The sequence below is a fragment of the Lytechinus pictus genome, chromosome 10 (assembly GCF_037042905.1).
Source record: "Lytechinus pictus isolate F3 Inbred chromosome 10, Lp3.0, whole genome shotgun sequence".
NCBI lineage: Eukaryota > Metazoa > Echinodermata > Echinoidea > Temnopleuroida > Toxopneustidae > Lytechinus > Lytechinus pictus.
In genome coordinates, this window is record NC_087254.1 from 21,302,735 (window position 1) to 21,326,357 (window position 23,623).

A 23,623-nucleotide genomic window follows, 5' to 3' on the forward strand; every position below is an offset into this window, starting at 1 on the left:
ATCAAGGTCAAAGGTCATGTAAGGTCAAAGAACTTTGGCCACGTTGGGGGTATTTGTTGAATTGCCATCATATCTCTATAAGTGTATTGGTCTAGTTCATAAAACGTGGAAATGAGAGTAACCAAGTATCACTGAACATCTTGTGCGAGTTATAGTAGTTTTCAAAATCAGCACTGCTGCTATATTGAATCGCGTGATGCAGGTGAGACGGCCAGAGGCATTCCACTTGTTTTTATCACAGAATACAGTTAGAGGTTGGCAGGTCTGGAAATGGTGTTTTTAGGTGTTCAAATTACCTACACCATGAGCTGAATGTGATTACTGAGAATGTTACCAATATAATTATGCAACAACACCTGTATCTATTCAATGCTAGTACAGTATATGTAACATTACGACACCATTATAAAACTGCCCTCTGTTTTTTTTTCTTTTCAGCGTTCTGATTACCTCCACCGTGAGCTGAGTGCCATCGCAGAGAAATTCACCAATATCCGCATTACTCCTTGGCGCTATGCAACGATCTGGGGCGGAGCTAGTCTACTTCAGGTCTATGTTAGAGCTATGGAGGATCTGCTTCAAATGAACGATGTTAAATGGGACTTCTTCATCAATCTCAGCGAGTCAGACTTTCCCATCAGGTAAAGTTAGGCCTTCTAGTACATAATTATTGTAGATTAGTACCTATAAATAACCTTATAACTGCTCACGCTATCAAAATTGGATTATTAGATTCATACTAATACCCTTTTTACACACGCTAAAATTTCCTTAACCCCGTACTATAGGTGGGGCTAAATTGCCATTTATCCCCACCTATAGTACGGGGTTAAGCTTAGCCCACTTTCTTTTTACACAGCATTTTTGCAAAGTGGGCTAACCCCACCTTTAGTACGGGATTATTTGGCCCTGCAAAAAAGCAGGGTTATCCCAGCAATTGCGGTGCTAAGAGCGATAGTAAGGGGTTAAGATCGCTAGTGTAAAACGAAAGTGGGCTAAGCGCTCCCATTCATGCCCCTCAACAGTGCTTGCCCTGTTGTCCAATCAGAGGTAAGCATAATGAATATTCATGAACAGCGAACACGGCGATGAGAATGAAGCAAATAACGTAATTAGGTCTATCGTATAGCCGGTAAACAATTCCGAGTGAAGTACTTGTACTACGAATGATCAACAAATGTATTTAAAGCGCGCACGATTTTGGATATGACCCGAATGACCCCTCAGTGCGCTCGTGAATATTCATGAGCTACCACTAGTCCGGGGTTAGCAATAACAATTTGGCATGTGTGAAAAGGGAAAAAAATAGTACGGGGTTAAGGGTAGTACGGGGTTAGCGATAGTCCGGGGCTAAGAATATCCTGTGTAAAAAGGGTATTAGTTGTATTAATTCCCCCCCAAACAACTTCTTTGTGGACAAGGTGAGAAATTGCCAGAGAAGAGGATCTTTCCTCATTTTCTGATAATTTGACATAGCTCTAAGCATTTATAAAAGCTGAACATTGTAATTGCTGCCTTGTTCAGAAATCAAGATGTTTTTTCTCAATGTTTGATATTAATGAGTAATATGCAACATTAGCATCTAGGCCGATTTAGCACTTATTTAGTGTTTCTATAAAGTAGGCCTACTCCATAGTACTATCCCGGCTGTAGCATGGCTATGATGATCAGGTGCTAGAGCATTCTAGGAAATCCCTCCAACCCGATACTCATGTACTATACCTGGGTGAAGAGTGGCAAATGTAGGTAAATGCCTTTTCTTGCTGCATTCTGTTTCTGTTTCTGGTATTACTCCCATAGGAACTCGGCAGGACAGCATTTTGCTGGTAAACGCCAAGCTGGTAACCAATTACCTAGGAAGCATTTTGCGTCTACATGTAGGTTAATTAGGCATAATGGCTGACCTTATAGACGACAGATATTACTCTTGGGTCTTTTTATCAAAGTGGATACAATGGCAGAGTGGGGATTCGAACTCACAACCCTGCGATTATGAGTCCAATGCTCTAACCAATGGACCACACGACGTTTCAAAATGTGAAACATTGTTTTCAAAGATGTTAATTTAATCCCTGATTTTGTTCAATCAATTCTTAGTTGGTTGTGATTTCAGAAATCAAACCTGAAATTCGATTTGTGATTCTAGGCTAAGAAATTTAATTGGACAAAGCAAATAGTAACTCTTACAATCTATTTGTCATAACGTACTGGAATCATCACATCTCAGTGGCTGAGATCAAATTAGTCAGTTAAAACCATAACAACTCTACATGACACTTTTCCACCTATCCATGTCATAAGTACCCTCACAAAGATGAGTCTTTTCAAGAGAGTATGCAACTGTTGAGGCAGACTGTCCCTGAAATTTATTGCATTTATTGATTCATGTGTTGAAATATAGAAATTCATCTCCATTTATTCAAGTAGCCTAATCAGTATTGTCATGACAGTAGATCAATAAGCAATTATATTTACAATTACAAAATGTAAAACAAGATGTTTTTACATCATTGTAGAAAGGACCTGAGAAAGAAAAGTCCAAGTTCAAGTCAAAGGTGTCTGAGAAGTTACCCAAGGAAAAGAAATTTATCTCACATTATTTGGATCAATGATCGTTGCAGACCCATCTTTTTTATCTTCTCCTTAATTGCACCCATTTTTCTTCCCGATTCACTCTTCTGAAACATTGTGGATATACTGTAAATTAAATAAATGACTGAATAAGAGATAATTTTGGGGAATTCACAAGACTGTCACTAAAAATATTATACAAAATAATAATAGGGAGGCTTACATTTCTTAAATGAAAGTGTTTAGGAATTCTTTGATGTCAAAGGCAGGGATATCCATGACAAGTTATGAATTTATGAATTTTACAGACATACAGATATGAGATTATAGATTTTGGCATGAATTGAACTGTGTGAGGATGCCAAGAATTTCCTTTTTTTTCTGTCCATACTTCCTTAAATTATCTTACGTCTACGCAGAGGACATTGATTTCCCACATCTTTAAAAATATACTGAGATGTATGTGTGGTGTATGGGGCTGGATTCAGGGTGGGGGTAGCAGGGACAATGAGGGCAGGTGTCCCATACATGTACATGCCTCTTTTTTTTTATAGGAGGATGATATCAAAAATATTTGTTAAGTACCAACCAAAGAAGTTAGTGGCTACAGAAGTGTTTTTGGGGGGGAGTGGGGAGAGGGAATTAAAGGAGAATGAAACCCTTGAAACCAGCTGAATCCATATCAAAGAGAAAAATCAAAGAAACATATTGTTGAAAGTTTGAGGAAGATTGAATGAATAATAAGAAAGTTATGAGCATTTGAATATTGAGATCACTAATGCCATGTAGATCCTCCCATTGGCAATGCGACCAAGATATGTGATGTCACACACGTACAACTCCCTCATTACTTATTATTTCACTTATATTCTCACTTTTATAGAGTCTATCACAAGGTGAGGTGTTCTCTTTATGAGAGGACAAGTAAAGAGGTTTCACAACATTATATCATTGATGAATCGTTTGTCATATGATTAGAATGAGAAAAAGAGATATTTTGGGGTATATTTTCAGTGTCCAAAAGGGGAGAGTTGTTCATCTGTGACATCATAGATCTTGGTCGCATTGCCAATGGGAGGATCTCCATAGCAGTAGTGATCTCGACATTCAAATGCTCATAACTCTTCTATTGCTAGTGCTATTTTACTCAAAACTTTTGTTGATCCTATTCTTTGATTTTTCTGCTTTCACAAAAGCTAACTTGCTCCAAGAGTTTCATTCTCCTTTAAAGGTTGGTAAACGTTACTCCATGTCAGATGTTGGAAGGGATTGCAGATTCATTGCTTGTTCGTGTGATTGATATTTGAAGGGTCTGAGTTTTAATGTAGATATGCCGCAATGTTTGCGTTAGTGTACACTGTTTCCTTCCCTTATGATAAACAGCTAATTGATTTTATAGTTCATATTGTGCTTGTATGTCCTAGCACGTATTTGTTAAGTACTTCGCCTCTTCAGTAACTGTTATGCATTATTGATCGATACATACTGTCGACGATTAACTTTCAATGGCTTGAGGAAGTTTTCTGTTGTGGATGTACCCCCTTCTTTATCATTAATATATGGATTAAATTTGTAAAAGAGAATATCTTTTATTTTTAGACTTATATAGAGAGAACAGATCAAAGCACAGCTCTGTTACAGTGAGAAGGCTTTTTTTTGTTACATTAAGGGGGCAAATTGCCATTTTCTTTGATGGGAGACGATTCCCAGTACAAAGGAAGTTTGAATATTGTCAAAACGTCACTTGTCAGATCTTTGTTTAATTCTGAATAGACCAGTATACTATAAGATTTTATTATTAAACTGGCTGTGATATTTTCATGGTCATTCTTTACATACAGTGGTTTAATAGAAAGTTCCAGCTCAGCCTATAGAAAATATCCAGAGCTCAGAGTGACATATTGCCTGAGGTCTTGTCACAACTCTTTTCAAATTGTTTTTATTGGCGTCAAGATCACTACTTCAATCATCTGGTTGTAAAGTGGCTTGTATAGTTTTTTTTTTTGGGGGGGGGGGATTTCACTGTTTACTGACAGAGAGAAGCTCTAGTAAGCCTACAAATAGAAGGGATTCTTGAGGGTGTTGTAAGAAATTCTATTTAAAATTGATTGTTAATTGAAATTCATGTTCATGAAACAGCCCATCATTCAAATTCATTATTGGCAATTAATTGCGAGACTTGGGTTTGATTTTTGTTTTTGATTGATTACAAAATTTGTGCAGCTCTGCCTGTAGAATTACAAGAAAGAGAGAGTTGAAGCGAGCTAGCCATCGTCTACATGTAGATGGCGTCTGCGCTTATTGATCTCTCCTAAACCGTCAAGGTATACAGATCAACTGAATTAAATTAGGCATTTTTCTTCATTGTTGTTCATCAAGCATTCCCAGTAACAAATTGATTGAAGCAATTAGAATGATTATACAGTACCACATCTCATACATTATGCACAGATGAAAATTAATTTCTTTTGACTGAGTAGATTGATTATTTTCTTTCTGTATTCATTTTTAGGCCATGGACAATACATGTACCTTCATCTCAGACCTTGTCTGAGGTCGGGGGGGGGGGGGGGCTGCAAGAAATATATCTAATACAAGTTAATTGTATGGTTAAGAATAATTTCAAGTATTGCAAGTATTATTGTTGTCTTGCAAATCTAGCCTGCTTCTGTTTTACAGAAAGTATACAATGTTCATCTGTGATACATTGAAGTAAAGCGTGATCTATCAACTAACAATTTTCAACCAATATTTGAATGTAATTTTTACTTGACTGAAATATTGTGTACTTGTTCATAAATGTTTGATTAGAAACAGTGCCAGATTTTATACTGTTTCATAAAGCTGTTCTGTTCCCAAGTTATAAAAGACTTAGGCCATGTTTATGCTTCCACTTTTCAGGCCAGAATCAGCGTTTCCATACGTGATTAGTCCAAAGCACGGTTGCGTCCATGCTTACTTTCATTTAAATGACGTTTTAAAACGCCGATCGGAAACTCACAAAAAGGTGCGTTTGTAAACGTTGTTTGACCAGAATCAGGCTTTATGGGGAACTGTAAACAGAACCACGATCGTAAACGTGTTTAAATGACATCATTTGGTACATGCTTGAGATGAAAGTCCGCGGGCAAATACAGTCGCATTGCTCCATGGTCGCATGTTACCTCCATGGAATTACCTCTCATCTCCCTTGTTACATTTACATGTGTGATAATTGATTTAAGTACTATCACTTGTATTACTCTTCCAATTTGTCATCACGATGAATGTTAAGGGATTTACCAAAAAACCTGTAACATGAGTTATAATGAGGAGACATCGCCAGATGCCCCAGTAGCATAAACAAATAGATGTTTTATTATCTTATTATGTATACTTTAATATTTTTTCTCACTATTATCCTCACCATGGTAGAAATTATATGGCTATGTCGAGTAGCTCCATGCAATAACTAAAATATCGGAAATTGTTCGATGTTTTAATAACAGTTGACGTACCTTCCCCATAACAACACTCGGAAAAAAAAAACTTTCGAAAAAGGGCGCGCCAAATTTGACCTCGCTTTCCTGCTCAACGAAAATTATGATGCGAAGCCAGCTGGAGTTCGTGATCTCACCTCTGAAAAGTTGAGCATAAACAGCACTCCCAGAACCACGTTTACGATCGGCGTTTTGAAACAACGTTTGAAAACGCTGATTCTGTCCTCGCAATGGAAGCATAAACACACCCTTACTGCAACATGTTGTTAATGCCAGCTAGATCATAAAGCTAAAAAAACAGAACACCAGATATACTATAGGTGTTATGTGAAGTGATGCTTTATGAAATGGACCCTGGAAGCTAGGATGTATGGATGATAACCAGACATCTTTAATATTTAATTGCTTTGAAATGAAAAATAAATGCAATCAGGGAAACCCACTTCAATGTACCAGTATATAGTACCAGCCTATAAATTGGTAGTCAACATATGAGTGCTTGATTGATGTCTTATTTGCCATGCTGCTGGGATTGTTCATTTGAAAACTTTATTTCCAAGCTCATCCTTTTTTTCATATTTCATTACAGAATCTTGCCTGTTTGTGTCAAACAGTGTGAATATTTGTCAGTGTTCTAGTCTAAAGAAAATTTATTATATATAACCAAAAAACCATTTCACAGGTTGACATATTATGCAGTGTGGCGATAATTCCTGTTGTATTTGTGGCTAAAGCTTAAAATTCACCCCCCCCCCCCAAAAAAAAAAAAAGAAAGTCGTGAGATTCATTCCATGGATTCATTCATACATTGAGAGCAAGAAAGACATCAATATTCTATAAGTTTGAGTAATATTGGAGAGTTATTGACTTGAGAATGAAAGGCATCTCTCATCTATGGATCATGTTAATTTATTATTCAGTAGGCAGCTAAAACATGCAATTTCTTTCTGAATCAGCCTCGCCTTCAGGTAGCATGAGCTGAAGCGTGAATTTGACTCTGTAGGTAAAATGTATTCTTCATGAACGTAAATCCTGTTCCTTAGCTGGAAGTGAAGCAGAAATAGAACATCTATTTCCAGGAGTTATTGAGATGCTCTGCCGACGATTCCAAGAATTTTCTTTTAATTTTCATTGAACTAGCATGCTTAGTGCACAGTTCTCTGATGGGCTAATTCAAGTCTATAGAGATGCAATCAAGATCAACAACTTAATTTTCTACCAATCGGGAGCTTGTATTGTGGATTTACAATTAATTGTTGAATTACTTTTTAAATTCTTCCTGCAGTAGGCACATACTCTTCTTCTGGCTAGAACTAGACACCCTCACATAGCATAGAGATGATTATTCTTAATGCACCATATCTACAGCATCATTGAAGGTTTAAGCAGTTATTTCTTTATTTTTTTTATTTACAGAACTAATGAGCTCCTGGTTGGCTTTCTGTCAAAGAATCGAAGATACAACTTTCTTAAATCTCATGGTCGAGATGATAGCAGGTGAGGCATAGGTCTATAGCTTTTATTACTTCTCTTAGACGAAAGTTGTCAGATTTGTTATTTAGCATTTTATTTGCATGTTGTGGTAGAAATTTATATACATGTCTAGTTGGCAAGTACAATGGAAGAGAAGGGGGGGATGTATGTCACTTTCAAAATGAACAGCTACCCATCCCATAAAACACAGATGGTAGCCGTTTCTCACTCATCACATCAATAGTTGCTCATTCCTTTATGCAGTTTACACCATGTAGTGATGTACGCTATTTGACGTTTGGTCATGAGGCAATTATTTTTAAATTCAATTTTTATTACGAGCATCTTTAGGCTTGTGTATTTTACAGTATTGTTAATTATGCATTTTAGATTAGAGAAAGACACTGTTAGAATATCAAATTAGTTGATTTCACTAATTGTACCACTTAGGCTATCAAATTAGGGATTTTCCTGTTCAACCACTTAGGGTTTCCGAATTAGTGGCTTTTCCTGTTCATGTCATAAACATATAGACTGCATGGCTCTTCTCATTTGTTATATTGAGGTTTTTAATTTTTGTTATGAAAATAGTGAATATCATTTAAGGGTGCATTTCTGAGGTTGGAAGTGGATGGGTACGAGGCAGTGTTCAGAGTGTCACAATTGCCCCCCTCCCTGGCATGGCAGTTTATCAAACAAAGTACATGTATCTTGGTTTGATTATCTTTTAAAATCTTACATTTGGGCAAAATTTCATATTCCTTTAAACCAAAATGTCTGCTCTTACATGTATAAATTGTCTTGGAAGAGATGGATACTCAACTAAGTTGCTTTACACAAACTTAACCAGAAAATATCCTAGTCTATTATCTCTCACAATTCCAACATTCTGCCTTGTATGTTTTGCTCTTTCCTCCGAGACTAATTTGTTTCTATTGTTTGAAAGTTAGCTTAATGGGAATCAGTATACTTGTTAAGTTTTATTTAAATCGCCAATCTGTCTCTCACTCTCTTTACCCCCCCCCCTCCCCTCTATTTCATTCTTCCCTTCTCACCCTTTGCTCCCTTACTATATTTTAATTTCTCTCTCTAACTCTCTATCCTTCTACCATTAACTATCAATTTTCCTTCTCCTACTCTCCTTCCCTCCTCCCGCTCTTGCTCTTCTGTTTCTCTCTCTCTCTCTCTCTTGATTTTTTCCTCTCTCTCTCACTATCTCCTCTATATTTTCTTTCACTTTCCTTCTCTCTCTCCCCCTCTTCCCCTTCTGTAATTCTTTCATGCAGTCGATTCATTAAGAAGCAAGGACTGGACCGATTGTTTTATGAATGTGATAACCACATGTGGCGTATCGGTGACAGGGAGCTACCTAAAGGCATTCACATGGATGGCGGATCGGACTGGATTACTGTTAATTACGAGTTCTCAAAATACATCGCACAAGGCAATGATAGTCTGCTCAATGGACTCAAACAATTCTACAAATATACTCTCCTCCCAGCTGAGGTATGCTGCCAGTTCATTACTTTCTCACAGAATTTGTACAAAATGTATAAGGATAAAGACACCAGGGAAGTATGTTGTGAAAAAAAAATTAATACTTGGTGATTTTCATTAACAAATTTGCTCTGAGCCAATCAAATGCAAGGATCTCAGTAGCTTTAATAACAAATGGTCTGTGAAAATCACTGAATATTGTTTAATGAAATGGTCTCCTGAAGTTAATTTGAATTCAAAAGAACAAGCCTACTCTGTCATCAAGTTTTTTTGTATGAAAAATTAAACATTTATTTAAAATTAAAAATTGTGACAACATTTGAGAGAGAACCAATACAGTCACCCACTCCACGTTTCTGCCAATATTATTCTGAATACAGTTTTGTGAATGGTTGCACTTTTACAGGTGCTATTTGTTTGATGGATTAAAAATCTTTTCATTTATGTAATTCTTCACAAAAAGTTGATTTTCTTCAAAGGTAAAAACTACCTCCTTACTTAACAAATTTGGGATCATACAAAAGAGCTTACATTGTCAGATAGTTTTAAAAAACTTAGAATTTTGTGTACATGCTTATAGTACCAGGCCTGTTGCGTAAAATTTCCCATTATGGTAACTTTGCCATCCAATGGTATCTTTCATGGAATCCTTGATTTTGATTGGCTCTTGAGCATTGTTACCATGGCAGTTACCAATGGATGACTAAGTTACTTTAGTAGTAACTTTTATGCAACGGGACCCAGATACTGTTTGTAATAAGTTCTTCCCAAGTATTCAGTTGTACAGGTTGGGAGGTCTGTAAGAGGGTTTACATTCCTGAAATTTCAGAAGATGCATTCCAGGGTAATTTTTATAACCATGATTGTGTTTTCTTTTCAGTCTTTTTTCCATACAGTGCTCCAGAACAGTAAACTCTGCAATACTCTGGTGGATAACAATCTTAGAGTGACTAACTGGAAGAGAAAACTTGGTTGCCAATGTCAATATAAAGAGATTGTGGATTGGTGTGGATGCTCACCTAATGACTTTAAACCAGCAGATTTCTACAAAATCAAAGTAAGTTTTATTGTGCTTCATTATCTCTTCAGTCATTTTGATGATAGAATTTTGGATGACCAAGGGACTGTTTCATGAAAGTTGTCAGCACTGACAAGATGTCTATCTCCGACAGTTACTATAATAACAGTCAGAGGGCAGAGCTTTTCAGCCAATCAAAAGCAAGGATTTCACTTAAATAGTCAGCACTGACAATTTAGATAGTGCTGACAACTTTCATGAAACACCCCCCAAGTCGTGTTGGTACAGCTTCTTGCTATTTTCAGGGTGAATACACATCTTTTGTTTAAAAAAAAATGCATATATGAATTATTGGCTTTTTGCTCACAAAATGTCAAGAAAGCCATTTCAAATTGCAAATTTGTTCTTGTTAATTGCTATTAGGCCTCCTACAAGATATAGGAAGAGCTTTATTATTTCCCCCAATGCTGAAGGTTATTAAAAAATATATGAGCACCTATAACTTGAAAAGTAAACATGAAATATATTATACGATCAATTAAGTATTTAAGCTTATCTATAAAATGGTTGGTAAACAATTACTATATGTTAAAATAAATTGTAAGTACATTCTTCTCTCTTTATTTTACAATGCACTGATGTGGATAAGGCAAAGATCTAATGCCAATCTTCACTTAGCGTTAGTCGAGAATTCATCTGATATTTTGCTAAGTCTAATTTGCTTCTGGTTAAGGCAAGGATCTAATGTCAATCTTCACTTAGCGTTAGTCGAGAGACCATCTAATTTTTTGCTTAGTGTAATTTGCTTTTTATAAAATTGATTCCTTTTCAGACGACGCGTCCAGCATATTTTGCCCGTAAATTTGAGCCTGTCATTAACCAAGAGGTGATAAATCAGCTTGATACTTGGCTTTATGGCAACTATCCCGTCGGTACACCGGGTGTTGATATCTACTGGCAGAATAGCTTCCATGAAGAGGATACACGCACTGTGGCCTCAGATGGAGAGAAAACTTTCTACCATGCCATTGTGAGACTTATGGCCAAGTATATCAACATAGCAGTCAAGGTTTGTAAATACTATAATTCTGCTTTAGTGACCACCTGTAAAGGAGGACCATTTGTCTGTTTAGACCACTAGTTTGGTTTCCCTTGATAATTTTTTCCCATGGAGACATGTAATATAAGAACTTGTTCACATGCTATAGGCATGATGGCCCCTCTTTTGATCCCATCCATGCGACTACCCCAAAAATTTGCATGCATATACCTCACAACATAAACCACAAAACTATAAAATTAAAGTCTTAACCCTAATTCTCCCGGGGGGGGGGGGGCATAATGGCCCCCCCCCAACAATTTTCGCAATATATCTGCTGCGCAGATTTTTTTGACCTCGCCGCTCACTGACTTTTTACTTTCAAGTCTCGCGCAAATTTTGAGACCAAATTTGTGACGCCCGGGTACGCAGTTACGACATTATGCAACATTGTGTAAGTGCATGTCACACCCCAAATTGCTCATAAACGTGATTTCATGTACAAATCCAATGCAGATTGTGTATTAGCCAAAATTCATAAATATATCATTATTTCTACTTTTACTGGTTAAACTTAATTAATTTTGCCTTGTTTATGATCACAATTAAGTCTGGAACGATTTCCATCGAAAAAACAATAAAAAAACAAAAAGTAAAAAAAACTAAGAAATAATACTAAATAGGTTCATTATTGCGGACTGAAATAATTGCTAGAGGGTATTCATTTGTCTCGCAATCTACTATGGTCAACAAGGAAATTCGTGATCACTCTCGCAAAAAGTGTTCACTAGCTTACAAGTTCACAAGCTTTCGAGTGCGGCTGCAACTCTTTATAAAGTGACCACAACTCAAACACCGATTAGAAGGTCACGGTATCCGAACGGTTTTCCGCTCGGACACCACCCTACACAAACAGCTTGTACACCCCAAAGACCCCATCCCTGATCACAGACGTGATGGCGTAGTATTCAACATTCCTTGCCAGGGATGTGACGGGTCTTACATCGGTGAAACAGCCCGACCGATAATTGAACGCATTTCTGAACACAAGCGCGATGTTCGGTTACAGCGAACCGACATATCGGCGTTGGTAGAACATGCTTGGGAGAAGCAACACCACCCAGATTGGGAGGGTGTACATTGCATTGCCAAAGAGAGACATTGGTATACACGCAGGATTAAGGAGGCTATTAGTATACGTCTTTGTCCTAACAACTTCAACAGAGACAGCGGGATCGACATCCCCGATTTCTGGATGCGAACCATCCGACAGCACAATACCCCCTTACCTGGCAGTGCACGCCGACCCGATCGTTCCCGGCCCCAAGCGAGGGACCGCTCAGCTAGTCAACCCCCACCCACGGTAAACTAGCGAGCCCGCCAACTTTGTCGTATTTGTATATACGGATCACCGGCCGCACCATACATCGACGCACTGATTGGTGAAACGCCCGACCAATCACACAACGGATCAGTGATCACGAATTTCCTTGTTGACCATAGTAGATTGCGAGACAAATGAATACCCTCTAGCTATTAACAAAGAAATACATAAGAAATTAAAAAAACAATAAAATACATAAGAAATCGGTCTTGGTACCAGATTTTTTTTCATTCACAATTGTTAGGAATGCTATAAAGAATATTTTCACCAAAAAATAGCATTCTAGGAGCTTTATTTAAGTGAATCAGAGCAAAAAGTTTGATTTCATGAATAAATTAGCATAATTAATTCATATAAAATAAAAATATATGAATTCAGTGAAATTTACCAATGCAACTGCGTAGATTACGTCATTCTCTACCATCATGCAAATTTTTGTTGTGATCGCGCAATCCGCGGCTGAGATCTTAAGGGGAGGGGGCATAATGGCCCCCCCCCCCCCCCCCCCCCCCGGGAATGACAAGATTAAAAATACCCGGGAGATTTAGGGTTAAAATAACTTTCTGATAGATATGAGTTCCATGTTTTCTGAGCACATAACATTATTTGGATACAAAACACTCACACTTTTACTTTTTAAACTCTTGAGAGTCCGATCATTTTAGGGTAAAAATTTGCATAGGTGTGAGGTCATTGGGTTGATCTGAATAGATTGCCAAAATTGTACTTAATTACTGTCTGTGAAATAAGCTGAATTGATTATTTTGGCATCTCCATTACTGAAGGATTTTATTCTCCTTCGTTAGACACATGGAACCATTGATAAGCCTCCCAGATTCATATTGTAGATCTGACCAGCTATTGATATCAACTACATTCTATTTCAAAATAATAATGGAAAAATAACACTGTCCTGACCAGGATTTATTCACTAAATCCCCCCCCCCAAAAAAAAAAAAAAAAAGTAGGAAGAAGCACTCAATGAATTGATATCCTTCATCCAGAAAAAGCCCATCCGCATTGTGCTGCACTTGGGCCAGGTAAAGCAACACCGCCCCACCTATTTTAGAGTTGAAAGAACCCAATTCTTGTCATGAACTATTATTTTTTGTGTATGCAGGGGGGTGTGCAGGAGAAGGAATGTCGGTTCAAAGTGATGCCTCAACCCTACCAAGTCCACTATCTATTCCAACGGGACAAGTTTCAAGGGCTGGTAGCATCGGTCAAAGGTTATGCAGAAAATGGACAGTCAACTCTAATGGAAGCATGGTTATCGCCTCAGAAACAATTCAGAGTAGTCAACGAGATTGGCCCCTACAAACGGCTTCTTAGTATGGAGGTAATATTTGGATCTTTGATACAGATCTAATATACATCAGTTTAGTAAGAATTTCCCACACAGTATCGCAATATTTGTGTCCTACAGTATTTTCATTCTGATTATTTAGGAAGTACCTTGTAAAGGGTATCCAATCCATTAAGTATTTGGTATAGAACACTTTCCTTGTAGTTGATGGTGATGATCTTGGTTAGTTCTCTATTCTGCAAGATTGATCATCTGTATACAACTTCCTGTACATATTTTCTAGTTGGGAGCTATTATTGTGCTTCTGTCCAAACACATAATTATATTTTCATTATGCCTTTTTATCCAACTATTATTGATTTTGTCATTCGATTTTTGATAGGTTGGACTGGTCTTTGATCCCAAAGAGCGAGTCTTCCGCAAGTTTGAGGGGGTGATTGGACCTCATGATGACCCAACAATCTTCATCAGATGGAGTCTAGGAGAAGCTTTCACTGTAACCCTCACGTGGTTTGACCCCACCGATCACATCGCCGCATCGTTTGATACCGGCGTCGAGCACGATAGGGAGGAAACACATCACAAACCTGAGTTCAATAAACCTTTACGTCCTGGTCGCTGGACCGTTAGACTACTCTTCAACTGGATGATCGTCACAGAAGTCGACTTTCTTGTTGTACCTCTTTCAATTAAAAACGGCATTACAATCAAAGGAGAAGGTGGTTATCAAATCAATAACGGTCCTCCGAATAATGCCTATGTTTCCAAGGACTTCTCCGCCATGCGCTACATGTTTACGCTTCGTGACACGCCTGTGTTGCTGGCAGAAGCCAATGAGAGAGCCCGTAAACAAGGCTCAGAGTTGTTAGAGTGGATAGACTCTGAGATAGAGCACTTTTGGAATGTCATGGCATTCTGTACATCTTATCCATCGCAACCAATTAGAACAAAGATGAGTGACTTTGAAGAAGACGAGGAGGCTGAGCAACAACAATGCGAACAATTTAGGCCGTGTGAACAACAGCATTGGAGCTCCCTTTCTCCAGATCCCAAGTCCGAGCTTGGACTTATAAAACCAAATGGAAGGATTAGATGATATCACTGTATATTGCCGTTTCTATGCTTGCCAATTCTGCAGTACTTTTCACAGTCACAAAATGATATATATATATACTTTCTATTTGAGAAACTGCAAATCAACCCTTTTTTAAAACTAGGTTTAGAAATGAAATATGTGGATTTATAACATGATGAAGTGTCTTATGTATTGTGATGTCTGTATCTAGGTTGGAGTTGCAGATAAGAAGTCTACATCATTACACGTCTGTATATGTGTGATCAAATACATACTCATAATAGATTGTCATGTTGAGACTCAGTTTCTTTCTTGGTATTATTTTCAAACTCCTCGTCTTCCAAAATGGACTCCAACTCAACCAAATGTAGGATTTATATTTTATTCTATTGATTACAGAATTATTTAAATCCCTTAGATGAAGTTCAGGCATCCTCTGCATCCAGTAGGCAATGAGTTAAATGTAAGGTTCAGTAGTAGGGTAGTTCATGCTTTGGATATCTACCTACTTTGCCATGTGAATTAAAAATTAAAATAACCATTTCATTGCTAGCAAATAAAAAAATGAAAATTGTTGAAGTTATTAATTGAGTAAATTGGTTTAGAAATTGCTGAGATATCAGAGACAAACATAACTGCTTTGTAGAACAAGCGACATCTGTTTATGCGACACTTATAAGTAGTGTGCTCATTGATGCAAGGAGCCACTGGCTTGAGTGCCTGCAAAGGTAGTTTTTTTAACCTCTGATCTAAAAATATGGTTTATGAAGATTTCATGTGTACATTTACACTGAATTCATATTGAGAAACAGTCCAATAATATGCATCTGGCTGAATTTGAGCTAGTTATTATGGTTACAGCATTAAACGAGCACACTTTTTTTTAATTAATGAGCCCACTGATCACATAAAATTCGTTGAACATACACAGTGGGACTATTTATGCTGAAACTATAGTAACAAGCATGAATTTATTGTCATGTGACAAACGCATGCATTCATTATTTGACTCTTGCTCAATATATACTTAATCAAGAGTAATTGATACACATAGGCCCGTATTCTGAAGTCAAGTTTAACTTAGACCACGGTCTAACTCTGTACTAAAATTATGGGAGGCCAAGAAATCAAAAATTACTTTTATATTTTATATTTCTTATGTTTGATATTTTGTTTCCTTTTGCTTTCTTAATTAAGAAAATACTTCAGTTATCATTCCCAGACAATTATGGACAATTTGGGTGTCATGTGAGTTAATAATTGAATGTTTACTGTTAGGGATTCATGCCCCATTTGGCTCTCCATACTTAAACCACAACTTTAAACCAGGGTTTAATTTAAACCGACTTCAGAATACGGACTGTAATCTTTATAAACAATGGTTTCTGACGACAGATTAAAAATCTGCCCTCGATAATCGTGGCCTACATGTATTCGTCTAAACAATTTCATCACAATTTTAATTTTGCTCTCTTTTCTGAACTGAAGCAATGAGCTACATGTATGGTCACAAATCGGTCACAACTCACAAGTTTTGTATGATATGTCAAGGTCAACTGCTAATGTAGTTAGATATTTAAAATGTATATGATGGTTGTACAGAAGAATTTGTTCTATAAGCCTACATGTTGAGCCAAAGAACATTGCATCTCAAAATGGTGGCTTTTCTTTTCATGTAGTAAAAAGCAATATTGTATGTTTGTACCATGATGTTAAGAAGCCTATATTGGTATTGAATTTGTTTGATACTATAAGAGAAAGGGCTTATTTTTTTACTTGAAATAATGAAATCATGAACTGTAAAAAAAATGATCAAGTACAACTTAATAACACTGTTTGAAATTTTGCCAGTGCTTTTCTAATCAAATCTTTCAGCATTCTCTTTCTATTTTATGTACTCTCTCCCGATAGAAAGTTAAAAAAAAGTGATTAAGAGAAAAATTGGTATGAATGCTTGTTCAAATTGCAAGTGTTTATCTGGAAGAGCACAACCCTTTTTTAATGTTACTTTACATGAGATTCTACATCTATATTCTACCTTTTCAATTTGTGTCTCAATGTTTTTAGTCATGTTAAAACCAGCCAAACATTAAGTTGGACGTTCCTTTTAAAACTCTCATCATTGACCCCACAATTTTTAGGGTTATGTCTTTTTATGCCTCTGCCAACAAAAAGAAGGCACCAGGGAAATATTGTTTCATTGAGTTTTCTGTCTGACATCCATCTCATTTTTGTTTTCATGATTACTTTACATCATTGGGTGACTTCAGGTACAGATCTCGCAATCTTCTTCTTGTCAGGTCACTACACAAGACCTGTCCAGTGGAAGGTACAAGATCTGGCTTTGAGGTTAAAAGACTCTAGATCTTCGGCAGTGCATGGCTCTGGTAGGAGGGGGCAGACCAGAAGGTGTTGCATCGTCTGATCCTCCCCACACTCGCAAGCAGTCTCCCCGTCTATGTTGTAGCCCCATTTCTGCACAAGGACTTTGCACTAGACCGTAGGCGATTAAGACATAGCCAGGTTGGCCATTCCTCACTCGAACCCAGGGCGAGTGACTCGCTAGGTCCATAGGAAAGCAATGATACAGGGACATATCTTTCTTGCTCTCCTTGGAAGATCCATTTACTTTTCAACGCTATTTCTCGGGCTGGCTCTTGTAATTCTTTTTGCCTTTGAACTTGGCTATGATCTTTTAGGTTTTGATCAGTTTGAAATTTATCTCAATCGCTTGTACTTGTCAGTTGTTTTAAAAGAATTATTTCATCATGTTTGAAATTATTAAGGGACTTTTCAGACTGAAATGGAGAAGCTGCTATTAAAATGTCAACTTCTGCATACTGCCTTTTCAAAAATATTAACAAATAATGAATGTGATAACCAAGTGCTCAGAATTTAAAAAAAAGTGTAAGTCCTCTTTAATGTATGAAATGGCACAAAATGTGTTTTCAAATCATATCTGTTAACTTAGACCATTTAGTTTGAACCTTGTTATTGCTTTCTCGATGGGTTATGAAGTTTGCTGAATAGTATTGCTTTTTATATGACACATGAAGATGGTCAGTATACAGGGTTATATTTATGCTTTACAGATATGGTGTTCATATTTGAGATAGAATAAGAGGGGGAATGTAGCCTTAGTAATAATGGAAAATTAAGAAGAAAAAAAAAACAATGGTGAAAGTTTGAAAATAATCTGACATGAATTAAGAAAGTTATGGCTGTTTGAAAAATGAGATCAATATTAAATAACAATGTCAAATTTGCAAGTTGATAATTACATTGTGACAGGTAGTAGGTACATCTCTTATGTATCTAATCATCAGGAATTAGTTTGGCTTGCTCTTTAAATCATAAAATCTGAACTCTTGTAAAAATAGATATCTGTAGTTTTATATTATGGAAGTCTAAAAAGGCAGAAATCTCAAACAATATATACATAATCAGTCATTTTGGCTATTAAAAATCCTGGTTGGAATGATAAGAAAGTGCAGAATCTACTTTTTCTATTCACTAACTTTTCTCTTCATGGGTGAACAAATGAATTGTTGTTATATATCACTTTATTTGCAAATCTGCACATTAAAGGAATACAATGTACGCCCAGGACATTTCTCTATAATGAGAAAATGCAGGGCAATAAAATTCACTATACAGAAAAAAAACTTAGAATATAATACAACAATCAATATGGAGAAAAATACTGGGAAGTGCAACAAGGTTAGCATTTCTCTATAATGAGAAAATGCAGGGTAATAAAATTCAATATAGATAGTCCTGATATTGCCACTATTTCATGCCAGGGGTTGTTTAACAAAGAGTTTTAAGTCTGATTAAAAAGTTATGCTTTGGTGCCAATGTGCACATGATACTATAATCTCATTGATTCAAATACAATGTAGCATGTCTCAAAAACATGATCTGACCGATGAAGTGATTCATTGTATTACACACACACATATGGGATTTTTATTGCTAATTTTAGTCAGACTTGAATATTTATGTCACACACCTTCAAGTAATAAATTATTCTGGATTAGTGGAATATATTTGATGAATTTTTTTATATGTTTATTACTTAACATCATGTAAGAGAAATCTATGAGCTTCATGATCACCAATTATTAAATGTGATCATGTGTATAATCAGTGGTAAAATATTGTAATAAGTAACAGTCCTTCAGAATTGCATTTTTTATATCAATCTGAAATCAATTAGTAGGAATATGAAGCCTATGTGCCAGAAGTGGACAATCGTATCTTGCCAGGCCACATATAAGATGACAGAAACATGCCATTCTGTTTATTTATCTGCATTGTGTACACTCTCAATGATTGAGAAACTTGGGGCATGTTTCACAAGTATGGTATTTGAAATCAATTGTCCTCTGGAGAACTGGAGAAAAAAGTTACAATCGAATGTAGATATTGAATGATTATTTTTATGTTGGAGGGCCAAGTGTATAAATGACAACAGGGTAGCCTTATGGAAGATTTATTTATTTAATATAAGATGAAGAATGCACAGGTATCGTGCTAAATCTCTTTTTTTTTAAGATCCAACATACAATTTTATTCATAGTGTGATACCCAAAATTGTGTTTACACTATTAGGATCTCAATATTGCACTCTGAAGTACTTTACATAAAAACAATTTTCATGATACCTGTCAAACCATGCTATTGCTGTGTGCTAAAGTACCCAATGTACATTTTTTATCATGTAAATTTGTTCCTTATTCATGTGAGGCGTAATCAGGGAAATATTCTATCACACTATGAAATTGAGAAGGATAGTCAACAAACACCAATTAAAACCTCTGTTTACACCGCAGCAACAAAAAGTGGACAACAAAAAAATTAACATCAATTTTTCATCTTCGACCTCAGTAATCCAATTTTTTGCCTTTTGGTCTGTCACCAAGTGAATGGTCATTTGTTGTGTATCAGATATAGATAAGTTGTTATTTCAAGTTAAAGTAAAAAAAAAATCTAAATTTCATGCTCAACAACATTTTCCAGTGATCAGACATTTAAGACAAATCGCTCAACTAATGACAATATTAGCATGCATTATATGCATGTGCGGGAATCACTGATTGAATCTGATGACTGGGGTAATAATATATCTGTAAAGCGCTTAGACACGTCGTTCCGATGTATCAAGCGCTATATAAAGCGGATTATTATATACTATTAGTCTTTTTTCCAAAAAAAAGTTCTGGGAAATTATTTGATGGTGACATGGGGTCATGACTTATTTTTCAAAGAGAAGTTTAGGATTTATCATATGATAATAATAGCTGGATTTATAAAGCGCTTTTTGCAAGAGGATACAAAGCGCTGCTATTATTACCCCGGCTTTAGCTCGAGCTACCATAACGGGCGCTTAGTGCATGCAAGGAATTACTCCTGCTGGGTACCCATTCACCTCACCTGGGCGTGCAGCACAGTGTTGATAAAATTCTTGCTGAAGGAAAAAACGCCTTGGTTACGATTCGCACCCACGACCCTCTGTTTCAAAGGCGAGAGTCAGAACCACTAGACCATGACGCACCCATATGATGCCATATTGAATGATTCTGCACTATGATGCTTGAATGAAGTTGAACATTGTCTACGGTGCAACTCTGGACAAATCATTTTGTGCTTTTTAAGAGAATTCAGTCGTGCAGTTTTTATTAAGCCTTGTGTGACAAAAAGCCTCTTGCTTCTCCAAATTCATTATGCTGTATCCACTTGACTTTGTAGACAAGAACATTGCAGTGTTTCGTTGATGAGCCTATCGTGACACAAGATTTGTGTCACAAGATTTGTGTCAATCTTGACAGAAGATTTGTCATAATGTGCATATGTGTCATTTTGTAGTTTGGGAAGATGGTTTGTTAGCTATTACATTAACAGTTTTCTCATTAAGCTGGTCAGTATTTAATTCAGACAGTACCACCATTGTAAGTGTGTGGAAACAATGAAACAAAATACTTTGATTCCGGTTACCCATTCTTTATTGAAGTTAATAAATGAAATCATTCAATGTGAATGTATAAATACATAAAGTTTTTTTAATATATATTTTTACTCCAACCAGTCTTGTTGATGCAAAGCACACCTTTAAAGTATTAAAAATCGTAATAAATTCAAATTATCTACAACTGCTTTATTTGTTTGAATCAGTGGTATTGTGATTCATCCATTTGTGAGGATGGTATGAGCTGTGGAGATGATTACTGTATTTAGTGATATTGATTTGGTAGTATATATCAAGTGCATTATTGCTTTCAGATGTGGAATTGGTTCTATAACATTTGCTCCGGCGACAATCGCTCCACTGGAAATTCCACACATTAAAGGGGAAGTTCACCCTGAATAAAAGTTTGTTGTAAAAATAGCAGAAAAAATATGTAAAAATATTGGTGAAGGTATGAAAAAAAAATCCATTAAAGCATAAGAAATTTATAATAAATTAAATATTTTTGAATTGTGATGTCATAAAAAAGCAGCTGCCCCATATGTAATATGATATGCATAAATTTAAATTTTTTAAATGGTACATGATGACATATTTTTGTTTTCTTTTTAGAAAAGGGTGTGAAATGATGTTTATTGATATACTGAAGGTACAGTAAAAACCATTTTCAATTTTCTGAAAAAAGGACCTTTTTTACACCATACGCTTTGTAGGGAATCTGCTTGTGTATGATGTCACAAATCAAATAATTGAAATTCTAATAACTTTTTTATTCTTTGATGGATTTCCTCAATCCTTCGGCAATACGTTTTAATATTTTTTTCTGCTATGTTACAATGAATTTTTTGTCAGGGTGAACTTCTCCTTTAATGGAATGACCAACTTCAACCCTGGATTCAACACTATACCCTATTGCATCCCTAACCCTATATCTTAGACGAAATATTAAAAGCCCGGAGCAATAGTTCCTGAGCAAATGTTGTGTCACCATGAAATTTGGTTGCTAAAATGGTGGGTGTATTCTTGCTTGAGTATATCTGTATAGTATCTGGATGTGTGGAAGATGTGGAAGACAAAATAATGAATAGAACATATACATTTTAATGAACGGAATATGTTTCAAGGTAATCAAACCTCGTCCTTGGCCTGAAAATTATAAACAGAGTCATTTGTATTTATGAACCTTGGATTTCAAGTAAATTTGAAGAATGTAGTTGTATAGCATTCCAAAGTATAGGTGTGAGTGTGATATCTCAAAACCACAATTTCCTTATGATCACATAATACCCAGCAATGAGTCACTACACCCACTACCAACATTCCCTTTTAGGGTAAAGAGTTTTCCTAGAAAACCCAAAAAGAAATCAATGAATAGAACAAAATGACATTCCTCCCAAAATAGCCAGCCAGCCGGCCCACACCCACCATACGCACACGTCACATCTACACATGTATAGATACCCTTGCTCATATATACTCCCACAAGCACACCTCCCAACAAATAACTTAAACTAAGATTATATGTTCCACATACCCACTCACCCAAACACTCGCACTCACTCTCTCCCCTCTTTTTAAAGGGGAACTCCGGGCTGAAAATATTTGTATCTGAATAAATAAAGTGAAATTCACAAAGTAAATTGCTGAAAATTTCATCAAAATAGAATAGTAATTGAATTTTAAAGTTGAGCAATATTTGTGAAAATAGTTATATGAACGTCACAATGAATATTTATTAGGTGGGCTAATGATGTTCAAACCCCAATTTTCCTCTTATGTTATTACATGAAATCATAAATTGTGTCAATTTTTTCATTCATGTGTGAATAATGTGTCTCCTTTATAATGAAATAAGTTGCAGAAATGAATAATGCCACTAAATCAGTTATTAATCCGATTTCCTCAGTTCTTGGTAGAAAAATTGAATAAACCTAATTTCATATAATAAAAGACAAAAGAACAAGTGGGGATATGACATCATTAATTTGCCCATTGAATATTCATTAAGACATGCCTAGAACTGTTTCACCGAAACAATGCAAATCTTTAAAATGCCATAACTTTGTTATTCCTTAATTGCCCAATTTTGATCAAACTTTCATTGTTTTGTTTGCCTGATTATCCTTTATCTGTTTAAATCATATTATTTTCAGCCCGGAGCATCCCTTTAAGTCTAGGTACACACCCGCACTCACACGACATAACGGCCTGTTATCACATCATCTTCGTTAATTTCAGGGGCATTTTCAAGAATGAAAAGAATGATAAATACATTTTAATGAAAAAATAGACGAAAAGAAAGATAAATATATTTCAATGAAAAAATAGACATTTTGATAAATCAGTGAAACAAAAGAAATGTAGAAGTTTTGGCATCTGACACGCTATTCACTTATACAATCTATAGGAGTAATGCCAATTAAACTGTCGGTCACCTCACAAGGACATGGACTCATTCTGAAACATACCGCGGAGGTAATACCTTCGATCATTTTATTTTAAAAGCAGCTATTGTACTCGCTGGCCGGTATTCCGCACTAAACCCGGATGTTTACTGTTTTTCATGTATGCCAACGGGCATCCCCCCGCCCATATTTGTATCATAGGCTACATGAGAATCATGATTTTCAGGATAAAAATCTTTTGAAACATTACTTTGCTCAAAACATTTTCCTGAAATGTGATGCCATATTCTGCATGCGTTATATAATCCAAATAACAATTAATTTTGAAAGAGATTCGCTTTGATTTTCATTACTCATAACTTGTACCCCTGACTCACTGACATGCTTCGGATGAGTGGTTTTCAATTC

General features: G+C 36.2%; 1 protein-coding gene across 1 annotated transcript; it reads left to right on the top strand.

Annotated features, from left to right (window-relative positions):
- Positions 1–196: 196 nt before the first annotated feature.
- On the top strand, positions 197–16,894 carry LOC129270325 (xylosyltransferase 1-like). Its single transcript, XM_064106052.1, has 8 exons — positions 197–202; positions 439–641; positions 7,467–7,547; positions 8,810–9,029; positions 9,901–10,077; positions 10,871–11,107; positions 13,582–13,800; positions 14,150–16,894. Exons 1-8 carry the CDS (start codon positions 197–199, stop codon positions 14,861–14,863), a joined length of 1,857 nt encoding a protein of 618 aa, XP_063962122.1. The 3' UTR covers positions 14,864–16,894.
- The last annotated feature ends 6,729 nt before the right edge of the window (positions 16,895–23,623 follow it).